The following is a 12,694-nucleotide window of genomic DNA, read 5'->3' as shown; positions in this document are numbered from 1 at the left end:
GGCACAGCAGCGTCGCAAGTGACAGACAGAGGTATGCACAAGCCACACGGATGTAAACGGAGTTACCAGGCACACATGGGCACATCCACTGGACAAAATTCCCTTCTACGCAGGCGCTGCTCCGACATACCAGGCCCCTCCACAAAGCAGTGCCTATCTCCTGTGAACATGCATACACTCCACTACTTTCTTTTAGGTTAGTTCATATCAGAGGGCTGAACCTCTGTTGCTCTGTGTTCTTTCTCATGCAACTACAAACTGCTTCTGCCTGACCTGAATTTGCAACAGGGACTGGGACACCTACAAGTGAGGTGGCCTGGGAAGCAGTCAAGATGTCCCTCATTCACTTTCCTGTTCCTAGTAGCCCACAATATGCTTTAGTTTTCAGACTTTATCAATTGTTAGGATAAACAAGAGACCAAAATTTGCATTAAGACAAAGGCAGCTACAGGAGAAACAGCAAACACAAAACACTAAGTCTTCCACTGCAGTTCACACTCATTGAGAAAGAAGTCTGTCTGCAGATAAAGGAATCACAGAATGGTGGGCGTTGGTAGGGACCTCTGTGGATCATCTAGTCCAAACCTCCTGCCAAAGCAGGGTCACCTACAGCAGGTTGCACAGGACTCCACCATTCAGAAAACCAGTAAGTAGGCAGGAGAGAGCCTACCTAATGAGATGACGGACGCCAACACGAGGCGTGCATTAGTTTGGTGAGGAGAATGAACAACAAGGAAGAGACATTTAACTTTGTCCAGAATGTCTGCTTCTCATGTTGGTTCAACAGTTCCGGAAAAGCAGTCAAGGACGCAACAGTAGAAGAGGTATCCTCACACCCCTGGCAGTATTGGCTGCAGCCACAACACAAGTTTGTAAAGGCAGGGAATGACCATGACAGAAACAACTATGTCCTACAGCAGATGCCAACAAAGAATTAACACTTGAGCTTGGTTAAAGCATAAATAGTCTCAGAATGCACAAGCCCAGTGGTGGGACTCTCAGCAGCACAGTGAACATTTCATTTCTAAAGACCCTGAAACTACTTTAGGTCCTGTATAACATTAAGTATTACGCACTGTCAATTCATGTTTTGCCATTTCAGTGAGCTGTTAAAGATTCAAAATACATGACAGACTTCAAGGAATGAAAACTGCAGCACTAAGGGCCACTAAAGAATATTGACAAATTACCAGCGGAAGGAGTTCCTCTTTCAATATTGATTAAATTATCTGGAAAGTAAGTATTGAAGTAACTGGCTCTCACTAGCATAATTATGCACTTCGTGCACTCCCTCCTGTTCTTTCATTCCCCAACCCAATGACAAAATTCCCTTGGATAACACAAGAAAAGCAAAAGGCAGTTGTATGAAGACAGAGGGCCCTCCACAAAACCAAGATTCTTTTGTTAGTGCAGAGGCTTAAACAAAAATCTGACAGCCTCACATGGTCTATCAGAGGTGATGTGTGCGAGTCATCTAAATATAAACCCGTATTCAATCAACCTAGTCCTAAACATCTGTGAGGGACTGATCTCCTCATGATGAAACGTGGGACTTAACATACACTGTCTGACAATCCTTTGTCCATCCATCACAGCCCACAGAATCACTGTATCTCCCATTACCTGGAAAAGGCCCTATGGCTTGTTGATCTAATTTGGATATTACAATACTTCCACCCATTAAGAGCTACAAACCAAAATCAAGTCAAATAACATTCACAAGCTACTCAATTCTACTAAATATCAACCTGTGACACTCTGTAATTAATTCAAATAAGATGTAAAAGGAACGAGCTTTTCTTTGACTAATATTTCATAAGTTCTACAAGACACACACTAACGTGTCTCTAACAGCAGTCGTATTCCTGACAGAGGCTCGAACACTACCACAAAGTAAATAGTCATGCCATATTAGGTTTGAAGCAGTTTAGAGGATTCTGACAATTTTCTTACGTTGCAAGCAAATTTAAGGCATAAATGACCTTGCCATGGGGCTCTGTGCAGGACTCAAGAGCCTCAAGATCCACTTCAATCATACTTTCCCATTTTTGTCAGAAAAGCAATGCTAACTGAAGTGCCAAGCATATAGTTCAGCCACAGCACACTAACTAGCAGTTCAGAAATAGCATAGTAACTCTACGAATAAAATAGATGCAAGACTTATTCTGGGCAGTCATAATGTAAACAAACAATTGTAGAGAAGAGCATGTGAACTGAACAGCATCTGTTCAGACCGCAAGTACTCATGGCCCTATACCTCAGAAGCTGCCAGATGAGCTCTGCAGATGCAGTGGATGTACAGTTACTGTTTTATTCCTTGCACACTATGCTTATTATGGAACGAAAGGAAATCACACAAAGCAAAATGCCACACACACTTGTTAGGTAAGAGAAGTAAAAATAGGGTATAGGCACAGCATAAGCCATCATATTTTAAAAAGTCAATTTTTGACAGTCCTAATCCACCACTAGAAAAGGGGAAAATAGCACAAGATGAAATTCAAATAAATAATTAAAGTTCAAATGCTGTTTAAGGATGAAATCACTTGCATGAGCAGGAACAGGAAACTTCCTCAAACATAACTGATTGATGGAGGCACAACAATCCAGAAAGTAAAATGAAGACAAGAGCACAAGAAAGTGAAGTGCAAGAGTACTTCAGAAGCATGTAGTGTATAATCGAAATATAGTACCAGCATAAGATCTAATACAGGAACACAGGCATGGGAAAGTAGGGCGTATAACTTTGTCAAAGGTAGAGAATAATCTAAGTGTTATCTGTCACAAAGGAAGAAAAGTAATGTCTCTACTGTCAGACAAATCAAAGCAAAGTTGCCAGAATTTAAGACAAGGAACTAAGTACCTTCAAGTTTATAAACAGTAGGGCTGTCAAAGGCAAGGAATCTGCAGGATATTTCCATGTTTTACCAGACAGTAAATATCGTTTAACAAGATACCACAAAAGGAACAGAAGGAGGACTGAAGAGGAGGGAAACGGAAGATCAGTTCCACAGAAGGTAGCACGGTAGAAGGAGACAAAGAACAGAGGCCTGTAAGACAGCACGCCAAAGAAACAAAATGGAGAGCAGTTGTTTAAAAGCTGTAGCTCATCATGTTACTTCATACATGGAACTCCTACAATTCTGCTAAGCTGCTAACAAGTCACTGCTTTTCACCATGTAACATTTCATTCCCCTCGTACATCTCCCTGTCTTTTCTTCAGTCAGGGTGAAAAGTTTGATGCTACTGTACCAACTGCTTCTGCAGAAAGTTTATGGATAAACCAAAGCTGCACAGCTTTTGCAGCCTTTAAAAAATAGAGGACCTGACCTTTCAAGCCACGCACAGAAGTTTAAACAAAGTATAAGAGCTAACACCTAAAAACACACTTGAAGTGGCTACAGAGGTGTGAGATCTACAGATCTAACCTGTCTGACCATTACAAACATTTTAGAGTAGCACGACACAGAAATTACACTCAGTGACATAAAAACTTGTTGCAAGCAAGAGACTTCACAGATGGTAGCGCAGTGTACCAAAGGGCCTCAAACCCCACAGAGGGCCATGGTTCAGTATTCCTTAGGAGGCTCTAGTTCAGACATGGCATTCAGTAATGACTTATCTGCTCTTCCTCAAATTAAGAAAACACTTTCACATTCTATAAAACTTTATTAGTAGTTAAAAATCTATGACTCATACAGATAGATTAGTATTGATCATATAGAGGTACTAGGAACATTTGGAATGGGACTGAAAATCTGATTAGAAAAAAAATAATCACACACGAGGTATCTGAGAACACATACATCAAAATAGAAGAGTATTTTTCCATGTAATGCAGGGCAAAGGAGACATACAGTGCAGATCCTCTCACTTTGCCTTGAGCGCATAGGATTCCACCTGAAAACTAAACTGGACAGAAGAGCTCATACACTATTTCCCTCTATTTTTTCTTCTCATCTCCATTGCCTTTATACTTTTCATTACTCCATCTATTTTCTTCCTCTCTTATTCATGGAGGCCCTATCTACTAATTCAATTCATCGTTCTGAACCGTGATAAGATCTTCCATACCTCTCCGCCCTGCTCCAGCCTCCACCTCCTCATCTCTCCCAAGCTTTCAGCATCTAAAATACAGCAGGGAAAGTTGTACTTATGGACTGGCTTTTGTCCCCAGTGTTCTCATTTCTAGTATACGATTGCTAAAGTAACTTTTGTATTAATATTGTTCATAAAATCTCAGGGCTAGCTTCCAGCTATTAGAGCTCATACTTTGAAAAGTATGCTGAACTTGATCATCTCTGGAGTAAGCTCCTGACTCTTAGAACACTTACCAGCACAGTAATTCAAAAATTTATTTTTTTTTTTTACTTACTTGGCCACAGACTGGATAACTTTAGAAGATGTATCCTTAATATTAGTGAAAAATCGCTCTGTTCCACCCCTCAGAATATCAAAGAACCCTCCATAAGTCTGGTCACATTCCGCAACGGTCAGGCCTAGAGTAGTCGAATAAAAATAATTGTACTTTAAGTCATGTCCTGAAACAGGCTCCATACTAAAGCAAGTTGCCTACAAAGTTGGAAGTGAATGCACATACAGGCTACATCTTGCTGTAAAGTTTACGGTTCTGAAGTTCTCCTTAACTATGACCTATGCAAAAAATAGTACTTCCTGCAATCAGAAGGTATTAGCAAACTACTTAACACATTATTTAATTGACTGTATTTAAGAGAAAACAAGGTAAAAAATTTCTGAAAGTAAAGCATTTATTTCATATTGACAGTGCAGCAAAACACTGTCTTTTTTTTTTACTATCAATCTCTTAAAGTGCAGTTTATCATTAGCAAATCTACTTAAACACTCCCAGTAGAAACATTTTAATACAGGGCTTAAAAAGCAGCTGGCATAATTTAATTAATTTTAAGCACAACATCCCAGCTAGCACAGCATCCCAGCACAACATCTCTACTAATAAGATTGTATACAATAAACAGCACTCACTCTTGCACAAAACAGATGGCCAAACAGACTTTTGATTATAATCCTATTAGGAAGCTGGATTCTTCCACAGAAATTGATATACAGGTAACATTACTGCAATAAATGTTACCCAATTTTAAAAGTTTCCCTGGAACATCAACATCCTTTGTCTCATTGGCAATTCATCATAAGTAATACCAAGCAAGAAATACCAAGCTGGAAGGAAAACTGAATACAGTATGAAAAACTCCCTTGATACCTTCTACATTAATTGAAACGTTCTATAGTCACATACGATACATGATAAGATGGGTGTAGAAAATGCCTTTTAATAAGGAATGAGATGTAAATAAGCCTATCAAGCTTCTCCTCTTCTTTATTAAGTGCAAGTATTTTCAGCTGAATGAACTCTGGAATATCTGTTTTTACAGAATGGGTATGTCAGCTTCTAATTGTGTCACTTTGGCAATCGGTTTTGGTAACTCGATTTAGACCTGCTAGCTCACCTACTGTTTTTCCTCAGATGGTACTGCAGATCCTTTTCCTCACTATCGATGTCCTAAGGTGCAACTGCCTCCTGAAGTCCTCCCTGCACAATTCTCCCATAATTTGCTGGGCTCAAGGCAGTCCCAGCTATGGCTATTTCTGGAAGTACTAACTGGATAGCAAATAAACAGGGTTTAGGCTGCTGCTTTTTCTCTTTGAGGCTGTCAGACATAAGTTTTTCGTAAGTGGCAAAACTAAATAGCTTTAGACTATGATCAGATGCACTTCAAACTATCACGAATGGCCAAAAGTCTTTTCAGGCAGGACAGGTGGACCCCAGATGCTTACAGAAGTTTTTCTTCCTCATATAGGTTTTCTGCAGTCTAAAATAAATACAGGTCAGCTCAGTGACTCCTCAGCACTCATGAACTACAGTCAAAATCCCTGCAATTGCTTTTGCATTTCTTTACTGGACTACCTCAAACACTAGACACCAATAAGGCTGTTTTAGCATTAAGTTATACCCAAAAGCCACAGAACGGCTGCTATCTTTCTAACATATCTGATGTTAAGTAGTTGTTCTTGGAAAGAAAGACAACTGTCACTTCCTTATACCGAAGATCCAATACTGTGCACAAACTCAGGACATGTACTGATTTCAGTAACTTCTGTCACAAAGTAACAAGGTTTCAGTTAAAATACAGCACTTCTGAGCAGATTTTTAACAGTTTAAACTCCTTTTAAACTCTCCTCTTTACACAAGGCACTGTCAAATATCATTGACTCATTGAATCAGAAAGTTTTGCACTTAAAATAAGCCAGTTATATTCATTTGTCATAACCTGAAGACTATTCTCTCTACAGCTCTTGTTCTTAAGAACATTATTGCTTATTGTATCCACTATTTATATCAAGTTTTAGTTCACTCATTTTAGCTTTCTCACTGCTACAGATCAATAACGCATTTTAGTTTCAATTATTTTATGTAAGAAATTGAATTTTATCTTGCCCAGTAATGAACTTCAGAAATTCACATTTGCATGTATCAACATACAACGAAACCCCACGAAAAATAAAACAAGGTTAGAAACAGTGATATAAATGCAAAATAGCTAGTACTTGTGCACAATGTCTAAAACCCCTAAAATACTTTTTTTGACACATAAGATAAGCAATTGGTTTTATACTAATCTGATGTGACATCTCTCTCTGCACTTACCAGCATTGTACATATTGTTGAGCTGTCCTGCAGGCTTGGAGCTCTGTGAAAGGGAGGCCACAGATGTCCGAGGCTGAGCATTGTTTCCATAGCCTCCATTTTGTTCCAGGAGCTGAGGAGATTAAATGCTCACTATGAGTATTTCCTTGCCAATTCAGCCAACTTGTTATGCTTTGTAAATTACTTTCACTTAATGAGAACAAGCAAGCTATCAGTTACCGAACCTCAGGAGAAAGCCAGGAAGTTAAGATACACTAATTGATTCACTTGCAGTAATGTGCAAATTAAGCATTAAGCAGAAGACACCTAAGTGAGTTTCAAGTCAGTGTAGGCAGAGCGTGTGCAAGTTAATCATGATTAAATGCAGCATGTCAAATAGAGCACTTGTGTACTAAAGAATGACCCAAGATCTTGAGTTTTTCAACATGCAGTAAGAACCATAACTAGTTGCCTTTAACATCATGCAAGCTCTGTACTTTAAAAGGCATATTTTCAAAGATCCTAGAAGTCATATAGATACATTCAATTGAATTTCAAAAGTTCGTGTAAAATTTTCAAATTACTAAGGAACAGGGGACCTGCTCTGACATCTGTTACTAAACTCACACTCACTGGATACAAGAGGAAAGAAAGGAGAAAAAGGAGACCAAATCAATCATGCTCCTCTCCATGAGACATCTTTACCTCTGTGATGGGGGATTTAGGATTAACATTCCTAGCTGCCGCAATCTCCTGCAGTTGATTCACAAGTTCAGTGATCGACAATCTCTCCTCTGGGTTCACCTTCAAAGTGGAGCCTAAAAATGGGAGATTCAGGCAATATAACAGAAACTCTCCGGAGCTTTTTCGCCTAGCAGAGATTAGTAATTTCTTCAGTGCACTCCAGTGCAATAAGCAATCAAACATGCAAACAGAGTGGAGCAACTGCTAAATCCATACCCAAATATCATTGTCATAACAGATATCCATGAAAAACATAATTTAGGGTTGAGAAAATTTCAAAGAATACACTTTAGGATCAGTTAATGAATGATCCCAGACTTAACTTTGTATTTTATACTGTTGGAAACATAATTCTTGAACTGTAATTACAGCTTCCAGTAAATTTCCTCTGAAATTTAAAAGTAGAATTTCTAAAGCAAATTCAAAGGAAGCAAGTCAAAAGACTAGTTGTTCCTATGGACTAATTCAGATCCCAAGCAAGACAGGCAACTGCACTAAAAACCAAAAGTTTCATTTAAAATTTTGAAGTATTTTGATAACGGAATACATTTTTTAATAAAACAAGAAGTTGTTTCAATTGACCTCTTTCACCATCACGTGAATAACATTTAATAACCAGTAACACAACACTGTCAATAATGAGACGTATCCATAAAGACACCAAATTAAATAACCTTGTAAACTTACGGATGAGATCATGGAACACTGAATAGCGGGTGTCATTTTGTGGTATGACATATTTCCCATTGACTATGCGAAGTTTAGCTCCATCTTCAAATGGATGTTGCCTAAAGCACAGCAAATACAGGATACAGCCCAGAGCCTACACAGAGATAAAGGCAGAAACATCTCATAGAACCCTGGAATCATTTAGGCTGGGAAAAGATCAAATTTAACCATTAACCTAACACTACCACGTCCATTACTAAACCATGCTCCTAAGCACCATGTCTACAGGTCTTTTAAATATCCCTGGGGCTGGTGACTCAACCACTTCCCCAGGCAGCCTGTTCCAGTGCTTGATAATCATTTTGGTAAAGAAATTTTTCGTAATACCTAATCTAAACGTCCCCTGGTGCAATCTGAGGCTGTTCCCTCTTGTCCTGTCACTCATTACTCCGGAAAAGAGACTGACATCACCTCACTACAATGTCCTCTCACACAGTTTTAGAGAGCCATCAGGTGTCCCCTCAGCTGCTCCTTGTAAGACTTGTTCTCCAGACCCCTCACCAGCTTCATTGCCCTTCTTTGGATGTGCTCTAGCACCTCTTTGTCTTTCTTGCAGTGAGGGGCCCAAAACTGAACAAAGTACTCGAGGTGCAGCCTCAACAGAGCCAAGAACTGGGGGACAATTACTTCCCTACTTCCGCGGGCCACACTGTCCCTGATACAAGCCAGGATACCCCTGGCCTTCTTGGCCACCTGGGCACACTGCTGGCTCATGTTCAGCCGGCTGCTGACCAACGCCCCCAGGTCCTTTTCCACCAGGCAGCTTTCCAGCCACTCCTCCCCAGGCCTGCAGCGTTGCATGGAGTTGTTGTGACCCAAGTGGAGGACCTGGCACTTGGCCTTGTTGAACCTCATACAATTGGCCTCAGCCCATCAATCCAGCCTGTCCAGATCCCTGTGCAGAGCCTTCCTGCCCTCAAGGAGATCAACACTCCTGCCCAGCTTGGTGTCATCTGTAAACTTACTGAGGGTGCACTTGATCCCCTTGGCCAGATCACTGATAAGGATGTTAAACAGAACTGGCCCCAGTACCCAGCCCTGGCGAACGCCACCTGTGACAGGCTGCTGGATTTAATTCCATTCACCACCACCCTTTGCGCCCAGTTATCCATCCATTTTTCTACTCAGCAAACAGTACACAGATGTCATGGTGGTGTCACAGCAGGCAGAACATTGGCAGTGGCAGATGGTGACACCACCAGCCCAGGCACAGGTGAGCAAGGGCAGCCACCAGGCTGGCGGGTTAGCAAGGGCAGGGAGGGGAGGGCACAGAGGCAGGGGCTGCCCACAGTGATAGAGGGTGGTTGCTTTGTACTACAGTTGGACATCTTGACAGGGAAACAATCAGACCACAGCACACTCCTGTCCTCTTCCTTGTCTGCCACTGAGCTGGAGAGTTGCTAACAGTCTACAGGACAGATCAACACCAACCCCTACTTCATGGTGGTCTTACCAGGAGCTGTAAGCTCCACAAAGCCATGGGCAAAAGGAGCTCTGTGCCCTTTTTCTCTATGAACTCTAGGACTGAGCTCCTGGCACTAGCCCTAGTGATGTCGTGACCATATCAGTGGGCAGAATGCTGGTGGTGGCCAGCATTTTTCACCCAGGATGGGTGTCTCTTGGCGATCAGGGAGGCATGGAACAGACAACCTTGGCATGAGGCTGGGAGAGCCCACAGGAAGGAGGCAGGGGTTGCCTGTGACAACAGAGGGTGGCTGCTTTAGTTGGTGGTTCTCTTATCTTTGATAGCTGAAGCCATGGACAGGGACATAAGCAGATCATGGCACATTTCTGTTCTCTTCCTCCTCCGCCACTGACGAAAAGAGTGTTACAACTTGTATTCACAGACATTGACCCAAGGATAAAGAAACACCTTATCCTGTATCTCTACACCTTATCTAGGAGCTCTGCAGCACCCACCTTCTTTGTATGAAACTTATCACAGAATGAAAAAATTTATAAACACAAATTTTCCAATTCATTAACACATTGACTGGTTCTTCTTGTTTGTGCTGTCTAATTCAGGCAATGATATTTAAAAGAGAATTCTAGAATACGAAATTGGTTAAGCCTCCTAATACTGCTTGCAAACTGCAGGTTTCAGTCATCAACTGCTGACTCACGCAACTCATATTCCCAGTGCTTTAGAAATAATTAGTCTTGATGTTTCTCGGAGGACAGAACACTTAGTGAAACACTCATTTGTTTGGTGTGCCAACTAGGGAGCTCCAAGCAGGAATATTGCTACTAAATAGGTTTGTGGCTTTTCTCCCCTTTCACAGAAGTTTTCAGGTTCAGTGATTCTCCTACTAGTACCTTATTTTTAAAAATCATTACAACAAATCTATTAATTTCACAGTGAAAAAAAAATGAGTAGTCTTGCAACACTGAGTACGTTCAAGAACAGGACTTTTCTTATAAAAAGGCTCAGAAGATTTACTTCGTATCCTCATCCTGAGCTTCAAGCAGACTAATTTTATTTGTGGGGAGAGAATTTGGTCTTTTGTACTTCTAACCCAGCTACACTGTTATGCAATGCACCAGCTAAGCAAGCATTTACGTGTTAACCAATTTGTTTAAATGACACTAAGGGGGACACATCATCTCTAAAACACTTGTTTTGATAAAGATTTGCAGAAAATAAGCCTGAAATGACAGTTACTTTATTTCCTAGAATAAGAAGGCTATTGAATTCTTATTAAAAAAACCCTAAATTTAAGATCATTTCAAGGCAGGTTCATTCAAGCCTCAAAAATCACAAAAACAGGAATACTACATCCTGGGAACTTTTAAGTTCCTTGGCGTATCCAAACCTGAGACCTGTGCAACCTGACAAGGGAACAACCACCAAAGCCAGAAGTCACTTTTGAATTCTAATCTCTGAATAGTCTAGGTGTTATGGATTAGTTAGGACAACTTCACCTGACACTTAAGTAAATATAAGTTGATCTTTCTATTTTCATATAAGTTAACATATGAAATATACTAGCAGAGTTATGCTGTTGTAATAGAACCATGTTCCATCTGGCCTATAAAAGTTTAATAATAAAGCATCTGTCTGGTTTCAGCTGGGACAGAGTTAATATTCCTACCAGTAGTTGCCGTGGTTTAGATTTAGTAGAAGTATGTTGATAACACTGATGTGTTGCCAAGAAATCAAAGACTTCTTCCAGTTTCTCATACTCAGCTAATGAGCAGCTATGCAGGAGCTGGGAGGGAACGCAGGCAGGCAGCTAGCCCAAGCTGGCCAGTGGAAATATTGCACACCATCGATGTCATGCTGAGTTTATAAATGGGGGTTGGCCAGGTAGCAGGAATCTCTGTTCTGGGAGTTCAGCTCTCTCTTTTTAAGTTAGTTTGCTCTCTTCCAGGAGTTTAAACTTCTTCCCGAGTTCTGTGAAATCCATGAGTTCAGCACTCCACAATCACTGCTCAAGGACTGGCTATGCAATCGGTTGTTGGGTGGTGACAAAAACCGTATTTCGTATCGCTTGTTTTGCATATTCATTGTCATTATTCCTTTCTTTGTTGTCTTATCAAACTGTCTTCATCTCAACCCACAGGTCTTATCCTCTCCTATTCTCCTCCCCTCCCCACTGGGAGGGGAGGACTGAGTGAGCAGATGCACGACCCTAGGTGTCGGCAAGTAGGTGCATGGTACTAAGTTGCCAGCTGCTGGGTTAAACCACAACAGCATACAATAACTCCAAGAAAATCCCAAAGTGCAGACTAGAATATTTCTCCTCAGAGTTTCTTCTGAACCACAGCTTAGTTGTTTCAGCATATGGGCTTTTCTAGCCCCCGCAAATAAAAGAAGCCTATGAAGACATTAGCTAAAAGATCTGCTCACTGCTTCTAGTCTTCTGCATGCACAATCACCATCTGCATGCAACCAAGCTGTCCTTGGTTGTCAATTTACCTCAAGAACAGTTTCAAGACTTCAGCGTTATTGAAGTCTCTGAAAGGTCTGACATTTAGTTACTCCAGAACACTTACTGAGTCTCTCAATCCAGAGCCAGAAATAAACTGCATATATTAATTCTGTATTATTGTATAGCAAGTACATTTTTGACAGTCTGTTGAAAAAAACTCTCCATAATGTATACACTGAAGCATCATATAGTCCACATCAATTAATCCAGCAGGGGAGTACAGGAAATACCACCCACTTTGCCATAGAAATGCCTCTTTACAATGCATCAGTAAGGCAGATCTTGAGTTAGCTGGAGGAATGAAACTACTCCCTGTGCAGTTCAAGACACCAAGCACATCAGAAGACAGCATCCACAGCCACGTGCAGGAGAAAAGCACAAAGGCAATTAGCTGAACACATAGGAAGTGAAGAGACTACTCAGATTTGATCTTTGCTTTAATTGCTAGAGAATGTTTTTCATTCCCTCTGCTTTATCTGTAACTTCGCATTCTAACAGCGATATATTTTGAATATTTTAAACACTGTCCTGGTTTCAGCTCAGATAGTTAATTTTCTTCCAAGCAGTTGCTGTAATTTGGAAGAAACGAAGGACTTTTTCCAGTTTCTCATGTTCAGCTAAT

At 40.7% G+C, this 12,694-nt stretch overlaps 1 protein-coding gene across 2 annotated transcripts in view; it reads right to left on the bottom strand.

Annotated features, from left to right (window-relative positions):
• The window catches only part of GAK (cyclin G associated kinase), a 78,517-nt gene that overhangs the window by 41,744 nt on the left and 24,079 nt on the right, over positions 1–12,694 (bottom strand). For both annotated transcript variants that reach the window (XM_075411733.1, XM_075411734.1), the window contains exons 8-11: positions 8,099–8,234; positions 7,373–7,485; positions 6,689–6,800; positions 4,376–4,499 (exon numbers count right to left, since the gene is read on the bottom strand). In XM_075411733.1, the coding sequence (XP_075267848.1) occupies positions 4,376–4,499; positions 6,689–6,800; positions 7,373–7,485; positions 8,099–8,234 (485 nt within the window). The remainder of the gene's footprint in view (positions 1–4,375; positions 4,500–6,688; positions 6,801–7,372; positions 7,486–8,098; positions 8,235–12,694) is intronic.

Source organism: Opisthocomus hoazin, chromosome Z (assembly GCF_030867145.1).
Source record: "Opisthocomus hoazin isolate bOpiHoa1 chromosome Z, bOpiHoa1.hap1, whole genome shotgun sequence".
Classification (NCBI taxonomy): Eukaryota; Metazoa; Chordata; class Aves; order Opisthocomiformes; family Opisthocomidae; genus Opisthocomus; species Opisthocomus hoazin.
This window is presented reverse-complemented; position numbering and strand designations above follow the sequence as displayed.